This window comes from Thalassophryne amazonica, chromosome 12 (assembly GCF_902500255.1).
Source record: "Thalassophryne amazonica chromosome 12, fThaAma1.1, whole genome shotgun sequence".
NCBI lineage: Eukaryota > Metazoa > Chordata > Actinopteri > Batrachoidiformes > Batrachoididae > Thalassophryne > Thalassophryne amazonica.
In genome coordinates, this window is record NC_047114.1 from 98,637,699 (window position 1) to 98,657,453 (window position 19,755).

Consider the following 19,755-nt stretch of genomic DNA (forward strand, 5'->3'; position numbering starts at 1 on the left):
GTTACGCAGATGATACCCAGCTTTATCTATCCATGAAGCCAGAGGACACACACCAATTAGTTAAACTGCAGGAATGTCTTTCAGATATAAAGACATGGATGACCTCTAATTTCCTGCTTTTAAATTCAGATAAAACTGAAGTTATTGTACTTGGCCCCACAAATCTTAGAAACATGGTGTCTAACCAGATCCTTACTCTGGATGGCATTCCATGACTCCATGACTATCCCTGGATAGTCACGGTTTGGAGGATTTAAGAAAATTGGCCAGATTTCTAGAAATGAGAGCTGCTCCATCCAAAGTGGGATGGATGCCGTCTCTCCTAACAAGACCAGGTTTTCCCCAGAAGCTTTGCCAATTATCTATGAAGCCCACCTCATTTTTTGTACACCACTCAGACAGACAGCAATTCAAGGAGAACATGCGGCTAAACATGTCACTCCCGGTCCGATTGGGGAGGGGCCCAGAGAAAACTACAGAGTCCGACATTGTTTTTGCAAAGTTACACACCGATTCAATGTTAATTTTAGTGACCTCCGATTGGCGTAACCGGGTGTCATTACTGCCGACGTGAATTACAATCTTACCAAATTTACGCTTAGCCTTAGCCAGCAGTTTCAAATTTCCTTCAATGTCGCCTGCTCTGGCCCCCGGAAGACAATTGACTATGGTTGCTGGTGTCGCTAACTTCACATTTCTCAAAACAGAGTCACCAATAACCAGAGTGTGATCCTCGGCGGGTGTGTCGTCGAGTGGGGAAAAACGGTTAAAAATGTGAACAGGTTGGCGGTGTACACGGGGCTTCTGTTTAGAACTACGCTTCCTCCTCACAGTCACCCAGTCGGCCTGCCTTCCCGGCTGCTCGGGATCTGCCAGAGGGAAACTAACGGTGGCTAAGCTACCATGGTCCGCACCGACTACAGGGGCCTGGCTAGCTGTAGAATTTTCCACGGTGCGGAGGTCAGATCAGGGAGACAGACACCCTCTCTACTTTTAAGATTAGGCTTAGACTGCTGGGGGGTTCCCATGATGCACTGAGTGTTTCTTTCTCTTTTTGCTCTGTATGCACCACTCTGCATTTAATCATTAGTGATTGATCTCTGCTCCCCTCCACAGCAGGTCTTTTTCCTGGTTCTCTCCCTCAGCCCCAACCAGTCCCAGCAGAAGACTGCCCCTCCCTGAGCCTGGTTCTGCTGGAGGTTTCTTCCTGTTAAAAGGGAGTTTTTTCCTTCCCACTGTCGCCAAGTGCTTGCTCACAGGGGGTCGTTTTGACCGTTGGGGTTTTTACGTAATTATTGTATGGCCTTGCCTTACAATATAAAGCTCCTTGGGGCAACTGTTTGTTGTGATTTGGCGCTATATAAATAAAATTGATTGATTGATTGATTGATTACCCTGACCTCCAGTAATACTGTGAGAAATCTTGGAGTCATTTTTGATCAGGATATGTCCTTCAATGCGCATATTAAGCAAATATGTAGGACTGCTTTTTTGCATTTGCGCAATCTCTCTAAAATTAGAAAGGTCTTGTCTCAGAGTGATGCTGAAAAGCTAATTCATGCATTTATTTCTTCTAGGCTGGACTATTGTAATTCATTATTGTTAGGTTGTCCTAAAAGTTCCCTGAAAAGCCTTCAGTTAATTCAAAATGTTGTAGCTAGAGTGCTGACAGGGACTAGAAGGAGAGAGCATATTTCACCCATATTGGCGTCTCTTCATTGGCTCCCTGTTAATTCCAGAATAGAATTTAAAATTCTTCTTCTTTCTTATAAGGCTTTGAATAATCAGGTCCCATCTTATCTTAGGGACCTCGTAGTACCATATCACCCCAATAGAGCGCTTTGCTCTCAGACTGCAGGCTTACTTGTAGTTCCTAGGGTTTGTAAGAGTAGAATGGGAGGCAGAGCCTTCAGCTTTCAGGCTCCTCTCCTGTGGAACCAGCTCCCAATTCGGATTAGGGAGACAGACACCCTCTCTACTTTTAAGATTAAGCTTAAAACTTTCCTTTTTGAAAAAGCTTATAGTTAGGGCTGGATCAGGTGACCCTGAACCATCCCTTAGTTATGCTGCTATAGACTTAGAATGCTGGGGGGTTCCCATGATGCACTGAGTGTTTCTTTCTCTTTTTGCTCTGTATGCACCACTCTGCTTTTAATCATTAGTGATTGATCTCTGCTCTCTTCCACAGCATGTTTTTTTCCTGATTCTCTCCCTCAGCCCCAACCAGTCCCAGTAGAAGACTGCCCCTCCCTGAGCCTGGTTCTGCTGGAGGTTTCTTCCTGTTAAAAGGGAGTTTTTCCTTCCACTGTCACCAAGTGCTTGCTCATAGGGGGTCGTTTTGACCGTTGGGGTTTTTCTGTAATTATTGTATGGCTTTTGCCTTACATAATGCGCCTTGGGGCGACTGTTTGTTGTGATTTGGCGCTATATAAATAAAATTGATTTGATTTGATATTTTAGTAAGGAGGAGTCGAGGGAAATTTTATCATACATTGTGTAATGACAATAAAGTGATTCTGACTCAGTGGAGACATGCCAGGTCCCAGCATGCTTCAAGGCCTCCACCATCATCCCCATCCCCAAAAAACAAACTTCAGGTCTTAATGACTACAGACCCGTCGCCGTGACCTCTGTGGTGATGAAGACCTTTGAGTGCCTTGTCCTCAGACACCTCAAGGCCATCTCTGGATCCTATATAGTTTGCCTACAGAGCCAACAGGTCTGTAGATGCTGTCAACACTGCCCTCCACCTCATCGTCCAGCATTTGGACTCCACAGGAAACTATGCCAGGTTTGTCGACTTCAGCGCTGCTTTCAACACGATCACCGGCCCTGCTGCAGGACGAGCTCTCTCAGCGTGGCATGCCCGACTCCACTGCAGGTGGAGACTTCCTGTCCAATGAGAGGCAGCATGTGAAGCTGGAAGGACACATCTCAAACACACAGTCCATCAGCACTGGATCTCCCCCCCCCCCCCAAGGCTGAGTTCTTTCTCCTCTACTCTTCTCCCTGTACACCAACAGTTACACCTCCAGTCATCAGTCTATAATAAAGCTCCTGAAGTTCGTGGACGATACAACCGTCATCAGACTCATCTGTGCTGGGAACGAGTCTGCCTACAGTCGTGAGATGGATCACCTGGTGCAAACAGAAAAATCTGGAGCTCAACACCCTCAAGACAGTGGAAATGGTTGGTGACTTCAGAAAGAACCCAGTCCTGGCCAACCCCATCACCATGTGTGACTTCCCATTTGCCATTGTGGAGTCCTTCCATTACCTGGGAATCACCATCACCCAGGACCTCAAGTGGGAGCTGAACATCAGCTCTCTCACCAAGACAGCAAACCGGAAAGTGTACCTTCTGCAGCAGCTAAGGAAGTTCAACCTGCCAAAAAACAATGATGGTGAAGTTCCACAATGCCATCGAGTCCATCATCTCCTCCTCCCACACCATCTGGTACACAGTTGCCACTGTAAAGACAGGAGCAGACTGCAGTGTATCATCCATGCAGCAGAGAAGGTGACTGACTGCAGTGTGGCATCCCGACAGGACCTGTACACCTCCAGAGCCCTGAGGCAAGCGAGAAAGATTGTGGTTGATCCACCCCACCCAGGTCACAAACTTTTTGTCACACTTCCTTCTGGCAGCCAAAACCTCAAGACACACACACAAAAAGCTTCTTTCCATCTGCAGCTAGACTAATAAGAAATAATGCCAGAGAACGTCATTCCCCCACCCCACCCCACCCCACAAAGTGCAGGTTTGCCATCCCTGCGCTGAAAGGTACTGGACAATGGTTTAACAGCTGCATTACATTTATTTCACAGTGAATATAGTTTTGCTTATTTGACTCGTTTACTTCTTACAAAAGTGTTTATTCCTTTTTCTTGTTTAAGCACCAACAACACCAGAACAAGTTCCTTGTATCTGATAACTTACTTGACAATAAAACTGACTATCATGTCCTAAGCTAGACTGATATAGTGTACTTTTGAAACTCACCTCCTGCAAAGTCTTCCTTCGTCGTCTGTTGTCTCTGCGCTCACTGCGACAGTTGGCTTTGGTCTGCTCGACTGTGATCCTGTTTCCGGGTCGCGCATTGACTGTGGCTCGCCCCGAGCTTACACACTTACTGAAGTCAAATATTGTCGGGACGGCAGTGTCTTTCAAGAATTTCTTTTGTTTCGTACCCATGAGCTCCGCTCGAAAATCTCTTTCATAGCAGTCCCGCTCAAAATGGTCGCTACACACTTTTGAGAACCTAGTAACGGGTGGGTCCTTTAGTTTCATTGCGCTTAGCCACTGCCCGAGCCTTTCCTTATTTCTCAGAGGCAGCGCATGATAGCTAATAATCTTTTTTTTGTATCCCTCGTTACTGCAGCCGGGAGCCATGCAAAACAACCCCATTTTCACTAAAACGCTCTCCTACTTTTTCTCACTTAAACAGGATTCAATATAGATACATTAAGGCGAGAGCTTGGTCCCCAGACGCATACGTCATAAAATTTCTGACCAATCAGATTTTTATTTTATCGATTCATTAATTAACAAAAACAAAAACTCATATAAAAGGTGATAAATGCATGTTTTTAATTTGGTTTTATCAGACAAAATAAGAATTACAGGAAAACTAGCCCTTCTTTAAGCCCAAAAGCTAACGTTAGCCTAGCTCTACTCTGTTCTGTGAACGCGCTTCCTTTGGTCCCTTTCTGAAAAATATTTCTTCCGATTAAAGGAGTTTTCATTAAAGCGCATTTTACTGCCGACATTACGGTCATAAGCCACTGCAGTGAATATATTAGAAACAGTTCATACGTTTAGAAAACAGAAATAAAGTTAACTTTGATCTGTTTAGCTGCTATGCTAATCAGCTACAAACTAGCCCCGCTGCTAACGTCCCGCTAAACTCTTCTGTTAATGAGTCCTCAGCATCCATTACCGTCTTTTGGTTCATGTATAAAGTGTGTTACCTACTGAAACGCACCACTCCACGAACTCGGACAAATGAGAAGAATAAAAGATTAATTTTAAATGTTGGAGAAGAACAGTGAACCTCAGCAAGGACGCTGTCACCTCCGTCCAAACAGGACAGTAATTGGCTCAGACACAACAGCCAATCAAAACGCCGCTACTTGGAGAAGTCGAGCGCGATGAAATATATTGATAGCCTATATATGATTTATATATATTTTAATTTTCTCCGATATATTGTATTGTGTAGGGAACGTGAGCTGGGTTTAGACCGTCGTGAGACAAGTTAGTTTTACCCTACTGATGATGTGTTGTTTCAATCACTGATGATGCATCCCAGTGCATCCATGAGGTGTATTTTGAATATTTAGTATCTGGGATAGCCAGTGACTCCTAGGAACAGACTAGGTGACAACCAAGAATAGTTTGGTCGACTACTGGAGAGACAGTTGACAGCACGGAAAGAAGGCACCCGGGGCAGGTTGGGTTAGCAACCCAACCTGTATCTTTCGTGAGAGAGAACCCAATCAAGCTACGGAAAGCCCTACAGTAAGATACCCCCAGGAGATCCCGAGAGGGGGGGAGGATGAGATCTCCAATCAGACGGACCACACGGTGATGACCCAGGCAAACGGACAAACGACGAACGTAACATGCATTTGCGGAAAGCTGTGCAAGAACCATCGTGGCCTGAAAATCCATCAGGCTAGAATGCTTGGAGAAAGACAATGAGGTACAACGCTCAGGTCTTGTACCTGGTGAGACGCAGGAGGAGCCCGGCCAGGAGGCAACCCACAGAGCCCAGTCCCTCCATGTTCCTCAGACTCTCAATCCCAGCAGAGTAAGTCCACAGCAGCAGATTAAGTGGGCCCCAGCCAGCAAGAGGAGCGAGTGGCAGCAGTTTGACAAGGATGTGTCAAACATCATCCAGGCCACAGCCAAAGGAGACGCGGACAGCCGACTCACATCAATGACCACCATCCTCATCAGCTATGCCTCAGAAAGATTTGGGCAGGTGGACAAAGGAAAATCAAAACCCACTTCCTACACAATGAGCCGAAGGGCCACCCGGATACATCATCTGCGCCAGGAGCTTCGTACCCTCAAGAAGCAGTACAAGGCTGCAGCTGAGGAGGAGGAGCAACCCTTAGCGGAACTGAAAAACATCCTGCGCAAGAAGCTGATGACTCTTCGCAGAGCAGAATGGCACCGGAGACGGGGGAGGGAGAGGGCAAGGAAGCGAGCGGCTTTCATCGCCAACCCCTTTGGCCTTACCATACAACTGCTAGGGGACAAGCGCAGTGGCCGGTTTGAGTGCTCTATAGAGCAAGTAAACCGCTTCCTCCAGGACACTGTGAGCGACCCTCTGAGAGACCTGGAACTGGAGCCCAATAAAGCTCTTATCAGCCCAGATCCCACAACAACAGAGTTCAACCTGAAGGAGCCAAGCCTGAAGGAGGTTGAGGAGGTCGTCAAGGCGGCCCGCTCTGCGTCAGCACCAGGCCCCAGTGGAATTCCTTATCTGGTCTACAAGCGCTGCCCGGAGCTTCTACGGCACCTGTGGAGGATCCTGAAGGTGATTTGGAGAAGGGGAAAAGTGGCCGACCAGTGGAGGCATGCTGAGGGAGTTTGGATCCCCAAAGAGGAGAACTCACGAGACATCAGTCAGTTTCGATCCATCTCACTGCTAAGCGTGGAAGGGAAGGTGTTTTTTAGCATCGTCTCACGAAGACTGACCGAGTTCCTCCTCAAGAACAGCTATATTGACCCATCAGTACAGAAGGGAGGGATCTCTGCTCCTGGCTGCTTGGAACACACTGGGGTCATCACGCAACTCATCAGAGAGGCCCATGAGAACAAAGGCGACCTAGCTGTGTTGTGGTTGGACCTGGCCAACGCCTACGGGTCCATACCACACAAGCTGGTTGAGCTCGCTCTCCACCTCCACCATGTTCCCAGTAAGATCAAGGACCTCATCCTGGATTATTATAATAACTTCAGGATGAGAGTTACTTCTGGGTCAGAGACATCGGACTGGCATCGCATTGGGAAAGGGATAATTACAGGCTGCACCATCTCTGTTGTCCTCTTCTCCCTAGCCATGAACATGGTGGTCAAGTCAGCTGAGGTGGAATGCAGAGGGCCCCTGACCAAGTCAGGTGTACGACAGCCCCCCATCAGAGCCTATATGGATGACCTCACCGTAACAACCATGTCGGTCCCGAGGTGCAGGTGGATCCTGCAAGGGCTCAAAAAGGTCATCACCTGGGCAAGGATGAGCTTCAAGCCCTCCAAATCACGATCCATGGTGCTGAAGAAGGGGAAGGTGAGTGACAAGTTCCGCTTTTCCATCTCAGGAACTATCATCCCAACCATCACGGAGCAACCCGTGAAGAGTATGGGGAAACTCTTCGACTCCACCCTGAAGGACTCAGCAGCCATCCAGAAGGCCAGCTTAGAACTTGGAACCTGGCTCACCAAGGTAGACAAGTCTGGCCTGCCTGGTAGGTTTAAAGCCTGGATCTACCAGCATTCAATCCTGCCCCGCATCCTGTGGCCCCTGTTGATTTATGCAGTCCCAGTAACAGCAGTTGAGTCCCTAGAGAGGAAGATCTTCGAAAGTGGCTGGGACTTCCTCGCAGCCTTACCAGTGCTGCCCTGTACGGAACGAGTAACATCCTGCAGCTTCCTCTCCGTGGTCTCACAGAAGAGTTCATGGTGGCATGCACCAGAGAAGTTCTACAGTACAGGGACTCAAAGGACTGCAAAGTGTCAGCAGCCGGCATCGAGGTGAGGACAGGAAGGAAGTGGAAGGCATGGGAAGCAGTGGAGCTGGCAGAGTCACGCCTAAGACAGAAGGCATTGGTGGGCACTGTGGCAACAGGCAGAGCAGGCTTGGGTTACTTCCCAAAGATCCTCATCAGCCAGGCCCATGGGAAGGAAAGGCACCACCTGATCCAGGAGGAAGTCAGAGCGGGTGTGGAGGAAGAGCGGGTGAGCAGGGCAGTAGGACTACGGCAACATGGAGCATGGACAAGGTGGGAGAGCGCACTACAGCGCAGGATCACCTGGACAAACATCTTGCAGCCAGATTTTCAGCGGGTCCGCTTCGTGGTGCAAGCTGTCTACGATGCTCTGCCAAGTCCAGCGAACCTCCATGTGTGGGGGAAAAGTGAGACACCTTCCTGCCCACTGTGCTCTGGTAGAGGCTCTTTAGAACACCTCCTCAGTGGCTGCCCAAAGGCTCTGGCAGATGGTCGCTATCGCTGGCGCCATGACCAGGTGCTCAAGGCAGTCGCTGAGAGCGTAGCCTCAGCCATCAGCTCCATCAAGAACCATCATGCTCCAAAGAAGGCAATCTCCTTTGTTAAAGCTGGAGAAAAACCCAGAGCAAACCAACATGCGACATCAGGACTACTCCACACAGCAGCTGACTGGCAATTGCAGGTTGACCTGGGTAGGCAGCTGAGGTTCCCCCAGCACATCACAACAACATTCCTTCGCCCAGATATGATCATGACCTCTCAGTCTTCGAAACAGCTGATCATACTGGAGTTGACAGTGCCCTGGAAAGAAAACATCGAGGAGGCCAATGAGAGGAAGAGGGCTAAGTACCAGGAACTGGTGGAGGAGTGCAGGGAGGGAGGCTGGAAGACGGTCTACGAGCCCATAGAGGTAGGCTGCAGGGGATTTGCAGGGCGGTCTCTGTGTAAGGTCCTCAGCCGCCTGGGCATCGTAGGAGCGGCAAAGAGGGCCATCAAGTCCGCAAGCGAAGCCGCCGAAAAGGCCACCAGGTGGCTTTGGATGAAGAGGGCAGATCCGTGGGCTGCTACTGGGATGCAAGTCGGGGCTTGATCACCCCCGGCTGGGTCGCCTGAATGAGGGTGTATGATGTTGCAAGACCCGAAACACCTGATGACCCCAGGATACATCACTGATGATGCATCCCAGTGCATCCATGAGGTGTATTTTGAATATTGATTATATTGATACTCCATATATGATAGATATATATATACTTTTACTCTGATTTATATATATTCTCATTTTCTCTCATATATATCTATTGTTGTGTTTCATATAGAAATATCATGTATTCATTAGTCAGTATTTTGTATATATATATATACATATACTTTTACTCTGATTTATATATATTTTCATTTTCTCTCATATGATATCTATTATGTTTCATATAGAAATATAATGTACGTATTCAGTCAGTATTTTGTGTATATACACACACACACACACACACATACATACATATACACGTTGTTCTGACTTTTGCTGAAACCACTTAATTTCTGCGTCAAGCACAGGATGCAAAAAAATTAAACGTTTAATTTTTGGTGTCCGATTGGCTTTGTCCTTTGCGTCATTCTCGCTGTTGTGGCGTTGAGCTATATCGTCTCAGCACTAAGTTGCTTCCACGTGGTGTCGTCATGACGCCGCACGACGCAACTCGAAGTGGACCCAGTGTGAAAGGGGCTTATCCTGAGAATAGTCTTTAATTCTGTGCCATTTTTACGGTAAACTAGTAATAACTGTGGATTAACTGCTGTATTTTGTCTGAGGTAATTGGAGTGTAAATGTAATTTCCTTGTTGTTGCACTTGTGTAATGACAATGACAATAAATCTCATCTTATCTCTCACACACGTGTGTGCGCGCGCGCGCATTTACACAATGCACATTTTAAAATGTTTCACTGCAAAGAAGCCTTAGGAACAATAGCCCTCACCCACAAACAAAAAAAGGTTATCAACATTGACATTGATGAGAGATTTTACTGCCATAATTTTGGTTTATGTATTTTATTTTGCATTATGCATATTTTACATAGCATTAGTGACAAGGACTCGAGGTGACTTGGCACAGAAGGTTGTGGGACCCAAATGCAAAAACTCACAGACAGTGCAGTTGAAATTGAAAGGCTTTATCGGTCAAAACGAGCTGGGATTCGGTACACAGTTAGACAGTCAAGGATGCAGAGGTACAGATAGTCGGCAGGCAAAGGCGTAGTCAAAAAAAGCAGGCTCAGATCTTTTACAAAGGCAGACAAAGTACACGGGCAGTTGCAAGACAAGGCCACAAAACAGAGCTGGGTCAGTACACGGCAAGACTAGGCAGAGCTATGAAAAAGGCTGGTACGAGGACTGTGAAAATCAACAAACTGGCGGGGCTTGAATGAAAAAAGAGGGCATAAATAACCAGGGTGGAAATGAGGAAAGTGAGAACAGGTGTGTCTGAAGAATCAGGAAGGGGGCGTGGCAAACAGAAGAAACAGGAAAGTTCAGGTGCATGTGACTAAGTGCAAAAATACTGAACAGCAAAAACCAAAAGATAATCCTGATGAAGAAGAAAAAAAACAGAAAGGACAAAATACACAGATAAGTGCAGTGAGACAGAGACGAAAGAAAACAACTGAACATCATAACATACTAACGGAAAGACTTGACCCAAAATTAATAAATGTTAAGGTGAACAGACCAGCCAGAAAAATAAAAGACTAAGACAAAACTAGAACGGAACTGACCATGGCTAAAGAATAAAAACTAACCACTACAAAATGGCAAAACAACCTATAGACTAAATAGAAAACAAACCCAGACTACAGAATAAGATAATGCCAAAAATGACTGAACAGAAAATAAGTGATAAACTGAAAACAAAACCAGAGAATCTCAGAGACAAAAGTAAACTTCACAGAAAAAGCCAGACTAAAGCATAACACAAGAAATGAGATAAACAGAGCCAAACTAAGACTGAAGTGACTAAGGTAACAATAAATGAAAACAATATGACAAAACAGCTATTAAGACAAAAGTACACAATACATGAATGATGAACAGAAAACAAAACCAATGAAAACATGAACAAGGTGAGAATACAAATACAGATGTACAGAACAAGAAAGCAGAGATCAATGAAAAACTCATGACAGGAAGCTCATCAAGGGCAGGATCATGACAATTAGGGAGGATTTTTTTTTTTTTTTTGCCACCTAGCACTTAGCTGACAACCAGCCCTGAATTGGCCTAGATACTGGCCTCTCTCTCTCCTAGCCTGTGACTGGTTGGCGGCCGAGACGCTGATGTCAGTCTCATGTTGATGTAGCGCGAGCGCTGATCTCCTATTCGTTGTTTAGGAGAGGGAATTCCAGCGCTACTCTCCTATTGGTCTTTTAGCAGTGGGAAATCTCACGCCAAAATGGAGGCCAATATCTGGCCCAATTGATAGCCGGGCCGGTTGCCGGGCTACCCAGCACTCAGTAAACTTCAGCCATTTTCGGCCACAGCATACTCACCACCAAGCACTGATTCTCCCTTCCTCCAAATGGTTTGTGCCGACACTGCACCCTCAACCCGTGCGTAAAGCCTCAGTCCCACCGAATAATAAGCCATGAATAATGAGCCACGCCCAGGGGTGTCAGCGATTATTTGAAGAATGATCCACGTTTTAAACATACCCACTAATAAGGCGTCTCTCTGTGCCTCATGTGCCACGTATCAGCCTCTAGTGAGCCACGACTGACCTGTAATTTGAGCCCTGTCCTGCCTCAAGTGGCTCGTGTCACATTTGATCCACATAGACGCCATAGAACGTGACATTGGTGTACGTTTAGGTATGGGTTTGGTCCAAACCTCCGGCCCTCCCACACCTGGTCCCTTTAAAGTGTAGATTTTCAGTTGGGCAGTAATTGGCTGAATTTGTTGTTGAATCCAATGTGGGCTTCTTAAATATTGGTACCAAGAGACCATGTTTGAAGTTATCTAGAACCACAATATATCTAAAACAGACTGATAGCATGGTGTGCAGATGCTTCAACACTTTCAGTTGATTGAGTATATCGAATGTTCCGTCATTACCCCATTAATGCCGGGAGCGCTACCAAGATTCAACTTATCGATGTACTTAGCTGCCATAGTTAGAACAACACGATACATACACAGACTAGGTGATCATACCTGGAGGCAACATCTTTCTTGACATGAGTATACACATCGGTGGAGCAATGATGATGGTCCAAAGTTCTCTGAGAAATGTGCATGTAGAATGGACAGATTTAGAGTTACTATCAATAGTTTGCTGTTTCATAGAGCATATCATATTCCAGAACTAGGTTTGGTGCTTAGAATTCAGTTTATTTGTTAAACAATTAATACTAGAAGACACAGCCCACCTACATGTATCTTTAAACATTTTCTTATGGGTTTTTTTTTTAGCAGGAGTATACCTTTCCAGCTATGGACCCATCATAATTTTTTCATAAACTAAACCAAAATCTATCCGTTGGCACCCAGTGATTCTGAGTTCCATGAGTTTGGTTTGAAATTTGGCCATTAAAACAAGAATATTGATCAAATACACAGAGAGAGATGTACTCTCTGAGGTATTTCCTGGAAAACCAAACGACACATTCCTCCAAAGAACAAAATTTTGATCAAACATTTAAGAAACAAAAGTAACAAAAATACAGTTCTCGTCTGGGAACAGTCAGTGAAAAACTGATAGAAAAAATAGACCTCAAACATAGCCAGGTCCATATGTATTCAGACACTGACAGATTGGTGTAGCCTAGTTTTAAACTCTGTGTACCACAAATTGAAAATAAAGATTTGATTTCATAAAAAAAAAACAAAAAAAAAACACCTGCAACAATCTTTTTGGAATTACAACAATTTTCATATACAGCTGCTCCATTTTCAGGAACCACATAAATTTAAGGATTACCTCCGCCAATGAAGTTGGAGGAGATAATGTTATCGCCCGTGTCTGTCTGTGAACACTAACACTTTTGCAGTCAGATTTCAGGTATCAATATTCTTTGAGGGTGTTCAACCTGTGACATCACAGCCAGTGCGCTGCGCTCTCTGGATCAATGGAGCTCTCAGAGACGGTGCACGGGGGCTGTTCAACAAAACCGTGAATGTTTCACAAAAAACACTTTGTGTCGTTTGAATTTTAAAGGATAATTTCACCTTTTTACAACCTTATTCACAATGAAACATCATTAATAACTTCATCAAATGAGAAGAAAAAACTATTCATGAAAACTTGTCATAAAATGTAACCACTAATACCAATAAGGCACTTGCAGAAAAGATATAAACAAAAATCATGTTTTTGGTGAACCTTAATTTTCTGCAGTTACAACTTCGTCTTTTATTTTATGTCTTTTAAAATACATTTCTGTGACAATAATAAATTAATATGAAGAATATTTAATCGACATGTAAAGTTGAACTGTTTTCTGCAATAAGTCTAAGTAATCCTGATTGCACACTTCAAAAAGGCCTTGAATGGTTGGACTGTATTTTTTTTAGAGTTAGCAGGACTCATTGTATCTAAGTATTTGTATCTTCAAGATGGTGATCATTCTCTTAATTGCTGATAACTGCACCTCGAGGGCACTTGGGTGACCAGGGATTACCTCAAGGTATTTCTTCGGGTTCTTCTTCATAAGCCCTTCAATGCCTCCACTTCCTCCGCAAACTAAGAAGAGCTAGGGGTTTAATTTTGGTCTCACTCCAAATGACTTTGTTCTCTGTGCTGTTTGGCATCTTATGAGCAGGACACTTTGTGGCATTTGAATAGTAATGGCTTTCTTCCGGTGACTTGACCATGCAGTCCATTTTTCTTCAAGTCCTTATTGTATATCTTGAAACAGCCACATCACTTTTTTTTTTTCCAGAGTCCTGTATTTCAGCTGAAATTATTCATGGGTGTTTCTTTGCATCCTGAACAATTCTGGCAGTTGTTGCTGAAATTTTTGTTGGTCAACCTGACCGTGGTTTGGTTCCAATAGAACTCCTTATTTTCCATTTGCTAATTAGAGTTTGAATATTGTTGATTGGCATTCTCAGTCCCTTGGATATCTTTTTATATCCCTTTCCTGTTTTTTACATTTCAATTACCTTTTCTTTGACAATTCTTTTGTTTTCCCTGTGACTCGGAAACCAGAAATGTCAGTGCAGCACTGGATGAAAGATGCAAGGGTCTGTCAGGAGCCCAGAAACTCACTGACCATTTATACACACACGATGACAAGCAAACAGATCACAGGTGAGGATGGTTACCTTTAGTAGCCATTCAAACCCATTTGTGTCAACTTGTGTGCATGTGATCAGGACAAAATCCTTTAGTGCTGCTATAACAGACTGATGCAGAAGGTGGCAGCAATGCACCAATACGGATGCCGGCTGCCATTAAATACCATAGAAGAACAATGAGGGCAATGCTACAATGGCAGAGGCAAAAAAAAAAAAAAAAATCAAGAACTTCTCATTTTCATTCAGAGTGGGAGGAGCATTATTGTTTTGTTTATTTGAATGGCAAATCCATCTGTCTTATCTGCAATGCAAATGTGGTGTCACTGAAGAAAGGGAATTTGAAGTGGCATTTGAAGATGTTTCACAAGAGCTACAATGCAAACATCCCAGCTAAATCACCTCTGCGTGCCCGAAAAGTGCAGGAATTGAAGTCAGCTAGCAACACAACAGTCCATTTTACCAGGCGAAACGCCACGAGTAAGGCAATGATAGCTTCTTATCGTGTCAGTCGTGTTCTTGCAAAAGGAAAGAAATCTTTCAAGGATGGTGAGATAATGAAGAAGCATTCATGGAAGCCGCAGATGTGCTCTTTGCTGATTTTAAAAATGGAAAGGAGATTGTGTCTGCTATTCAGGATGTGTGTTTTCTCTCCAATTTCATGCGTCCACTGATGCTGTGGATGTGGCTCAACTATGTGTTTTCATTAGAATGTTTTTTGATGACATGAATGTAAAAGAGCTGCTGACCATTTTCCCTTTGAAAGGGCACACGAGAGGCACCGATATCTACATATCAAGATCTACCAAGCCACATCGAAAGCCATAGCGTAGCCACGATTTGTTGTGCACCAATATAACCACACAATTTTCTGGCACAAAGATAAAATGTTAACAATAATAATACATTATTGAAGCAAATGTGCATGGTGCAAAGAATAAGCCCAGGTAGGCCTAGGACTGGCCCATAACAACACAACAGCAAACAACCCAAGTTATACTATGCCTAATTCAAGGTGGAAAAGTTGTTCTGAACCTTAGTGGGACTTCGAGCAGAGGAGGCAGCTAGACCTGGACCTGTATTTTGACTTGATTTTCATATGTGCAAAGGCAGACACACAAATATGTTGATCCAAAAAGTGCAGTCAAATTCTGTGCAGTTTGTCTGAGGATGGGGTGCTTCTCTTTCTACATTATATTCCAGAATTGGATATTCATGTCTGGATTTGAGCTGAATACCATTTTTCAGTGTTAGGATCTCATTCTCAACAGCACAGATATCCAGGTTGAAGAGTGATGCCACTTTGGAGGTCATACAATCCACATCTATAGATTCCCCAAATGGAAAACAGAGAAAACTGACAACAGGTTCAATGGAAGCACCTGTCAACTTCTGATCAATGTGCACTCTCAAGCTCCGCAAAAGTTCTGTGTCCATGTATGGAAAGTTACGCAGGTCACACTGTTGCATTCTGCTTGATAGCAGGTGTAACTTGCTTTTAAAGTAGACCTGCACTGAAATAAATGCAGTCAGATCTTTGGACCAAAAAAATGACATATTTACACATAAGATCCTTCTGAATGTAGTAAAGTAAATCTGCAAGCCCAGATCTGTCATTCAACGGAGAAATCTTAGTTTAAAAATGACAAATTTACAGCCAAAATTTAGCCCTCCGCATAACTGTCACCACATCCGGGACGCTGCCGAGACGTCAGAGAGAAGACCCTATCCCAGCATGCATTGCGCACGCCAACTGTAATTTGTGGATTTATGTCAGTTTGCATCTCTTACAAAAGCACCTTTTTATTGTCTTATAGAGGGTTTTCATGTTACGTATTGGTCACATCATTTTGTGTCCCGTGGCCATTCTGGATTACGACGTGGTGGCCGCTGTGATTACACTTCGTGCATTTGGCGAACAATTGCAGAAGTATAAATGTCGGCGTGAAGAAGCCGGATGTACAAACTGTTTTCACGGAGGGCTAAATTTTAGCTGCAAATTTGTCGTTTTTAAACAAAGATTTCTCCGCTGAATTACAAATTTGGGCTTACAGATTTACTTTACTGCATTCATAGGGTCTTATAAATACATATCAGCTATTTCTTTCTGAGATCTGACCACATTTATTTCAAAGCAGGTTTACTTTAAACGTTCACTGAGCTGATCATGTTGATGATGGGTTTGTCCTTGAGCTTGTCAAGTCAGATCAGTAAGAAATGCTAAATCCAACAGGCACTGACTGACTTCTAGCTGTGTATATTCAGCATGGTTCGAATATTTCAGAAATTCTTTAATTTCAGGCAATAATTCAGAAAACCGTTCTAGAAATTTACCTCTGTATGCAACAGCAGATATGCACGTCTGCTCCAGCTGTGCACGGAATAAACACCTCTGTACAAACCGGGCCCAAACAGAACACTCAATCTTGTTAGCCACATCCATCACGTCTTCCATATTTATGGACCGTTGTGCTGCGAGCCAACTTTTCAATTCCTGGACTTTTGAGGCGTGCAGAGGTGATTTAGCTGGGAAGCTTGGATCATAGCTCTTTTTCTTGGCTCCTTTTGAAATGCTGCTCCAAATTCCCTTTGTTCAGTAAAGCTACATTTGCATTGCAGATAAGACAGATGGATTTAGCATTCGAATAAATGAAAAAATAATTGTCCTAGCGCTCTGAATGAAAATACATTTTCGATTTTTTTTTAGCCTCCGCCATTGTAAAGCCCTGGTCTCACCGAATAATGAGGAATGAATAATGAGCCGCATAGCATGTTTTTTTTTGTTGTTTTTTTTTTTTTTTTGGTATAAGTCCATTTATTCACACAATTGTGAGAGAATAGGGCCTCAAAGTGCTCTTAGAGGCAGAATATTTGGCTAATGACTCATCTCTGAGCCTGGTGCTAATTTCAAGAAGTTCAAAATTTAGCAACAACGTGGGGCAGTTTATGTACGAGGTACTACGAGGACAAACGAGGATTTTTTTTTTTGTGGTGAGATCAAGGCTGTTAAAAGTCCATTATCTAAGCACCTGCCGGTTACGAGGACAGGACAGGCTATTTTGGTTCTGCCCTCTCACACACTTCATCGCGACTTTATTAATCATTTCCTGCCACTGTTTGGATGTTGAAAACACCTCTAATTGCTTCTGGAATCACAAAGCACTGTTTCATCTGGACCTCTTTTTCCCCTCTCTCATGCGCTGAGGTGTAAAACATATTTGGAACAGTCTAAAAGGTAATTATTTGTAATGTTTATATTGTAATAGCTTGGTAAAACAGTTGCACGTTCATTCCTTCTTTATAAGCAGCTGTAAAAGTATGTTTATGACAGATTTGACATCTTGTTATAATGGATCAGATGAGCTCCTCGCTCCTGTGTGCGCATTGACACAAGACGAGCATTTATGCAGAACACCAGCAGGCAAAAGAGCGATTCTGCAGACAATAACAGACAAGTACAAAGTTAAAAGTTGGATCACGGTGTCAAAATGACTGTAAGTCAGAGAGGAAATAAAGCCAGCAAGCCTGTCCAGGAACCCATGGTTCAGTTGTAGCTGGTCTATGGATGTGTTTTTTTGTTTTATTATTGGTAAATGATCGATCCACACAGTTGTGGGTGTATATAATTAAAGTGGCCACCTTGTTGTGGTGTCTTTTTTGTTGGGGGGGGCACAGAGAGCTGAATGAACACACAGAACTGCTGCATTTAATAACTCTGGAACACATGTGAACAGCAGCCTGATGCACGGCTGTGCACACCAGCTGGACTGTGCAGTGTCTTTTTTTGGTCTGTGTTTACAAAATGTGACATCTTGAATGGATGCTGTGAATTGATAATCCACACTTTAAAAGGACCAAGTGTGGGAGGGCTGGAGGTTTGGACCCAACTCATGCCGAAACGTGCACCAACGTCACGTTACATGGCACTACATGGTTCATACAGTAGTGTTCAGAATAATAGTAGTGCTATGTGACTAAATAGATTAATCCAGGTTTTGAGTATATTTCAAAATAGCACATAGCACTACTATTATTCTGAACACTACTGTACATGGCTTGACGTGGATCATATGTGGCAACACGAGCCATTCGAGGCTGGACGGTGCTCAAATGACAGGTTGGTCGTGGCTCACTGGAGGCTGATACGTGGCACATGTGAGGTACTAGAGGCACATAGTGGCGCCTTAGCAGTTCATATGTGATACCTTAAAATGTGGCTCATTCTTTGAATAATCACAGACACACCCATGCGTGGCTCATTATTCATGGCTTATTATTCAGTGAGGCAGAGGCTTAACATTCCCTCACTTCTTCTACGGTATTTAACGGCAGCCACCTTACATATTGGCGCATTGCTGCCACCTTCTGCATCAGTCCGTTATAGCAGCACTAAATGATTTTGGCCTGATAACAGCACACAAGTTGACACAAATGGGTGTTTTTTTCATGCGATCAACTGGTTGGGCATGCCAGGTCTATTATAATTACTGTGTAGTATTTTGTATAAGATGTTATACATGTTTATTATTTTTGTCGGCCTTTTAAGCATGAAATGTTATTAAAAAAGTAAAAACACTGTTCTTTTGGGGCCAGAAATGAATTAATCCATTTCACATTGTTTCCTGTGGGAAAATTGGTGTAGTAACAACTGAAGCTCTAAGACCACTGCATTTGTATGCTGAACCTCAGTAAGATCTTCAGTATGGCTCCCCTCACCTGTTTTTTGCGGCTGCCTCCCTACCTTCTCTAATTGTGCATTACAAACATTTATCCAGTCCAAATTTCAAACAGATGTCTTTGAAGAACTTAGACTGCCTCCACTAACCGACTGAGTCTGCATAGATTGACCTGTATGAATTTGCATGTGTCTGACTAGACTGCTCCTATGTCTAAATCTTTTACTGCAATCAGAACAGCTAAATGGTTTCTGTCCTGTATGAATCCTCTCGTGTCTGATCAGACTACCCTTTGCTGCAAATTTTTTACCACATTCAGGACAGCCAAATGGTTTCTGTCCCGTGTGAATTCTCGTGTGTGTGGTCACATCACGCATTCTTTCAAATTTTTTACCGCACTCAGAACAGCTAAATTTTTTTTTACTTTGCCTTCTCTTTTGTTGCTTTAAATAGTTCATGTGATCACATGTTTTTCCATTTTCAGAGCCATTATAGTTTTTCTTATTCATGTTGCACCTGCTATGACTAACAGAGACACTGCTGTTTATCAGACGGTTAAAAGCTGAACTAAGTTTTGTAGTCTGCTTCCATTTGCAACTGTCAGTTTCAGAGCAATCTGAACTCCTTCCATTTGTATCTGGTGGTAAACAACTGCATGAAGCTGACTGTGGTCCTCCATCGTCCTCTGCACCTGCTTGTGCCGTTAGTGTTCTGTGAACAGGTGAGCTGCTGGCTACAGGCTCAACCTCTGTGCGCTCATCACTTTGGCTTTGATGAACCTGTGATGACTGTGGTTTTTCATCCTTTTCACTCTTCACAGCACTAAAAGGGAACTTTGTGATATCGGCCTCCTCCAGCTGGTGAAGCTGTTGTACCTGTGGACGTATCCAGAGTTTCTCTTGTCCCTCTTTAATGTCCTCCTGGTCAACACTCAGATTTGTTTCCTGCGGTTCAGCAAGAATTTCTTCTATGATCACCAACAACGTTGACGTGTCTGCAAAGGAGCAATTAAATTTCAATTTAGAATAACAGTCAGTAAAATAAAGCAGAGTAGT

At 43.9% G+C, this 19,755-nt stretch overlaps 2 protein-coding genes across 2 annotated transcripts in view; one reads left to right on the forward strand and one right to left on the reverse strand.

The window, feature by feature from the left end:
• The window catches only part of LOC117521320 (THAP domain-containing protein 5-like), a 55,199-nt gene extending 50,256 nt beyond the window's left edge, over positions 1 to 4,943 (reverse strand). Inside the window, exon 1 of the mRNA XM_034182634.1 lies at positions 4,004 to 4,943. Coding sequence (XP_034038525.1) covers positions 4,004 to 4,408 — 405 coding nt within the window. The 5' untranslated portion in view covers positions 4,409 to 4,943. The remainder of the gene's footprint in view (positions 1 to 4,003) is intronic.
• A 647-nt stretch (positions 4,944 to 5,590) lies between these two features.
• On the forward strand, positions 5,591 to 8,827 carry LOC117521321. Its single transcript, XM_034182635.1, is given in 3 exon segments — positions 5,591 to 5,677; positions 5,742 to 7,581; positions 7,584 to 8,827. Coding segments are annotated over 3 exon segments (3,171 nt in total).
• Positions 8,828 to 19,755: the final 10,928 nt, after the last annotated feature.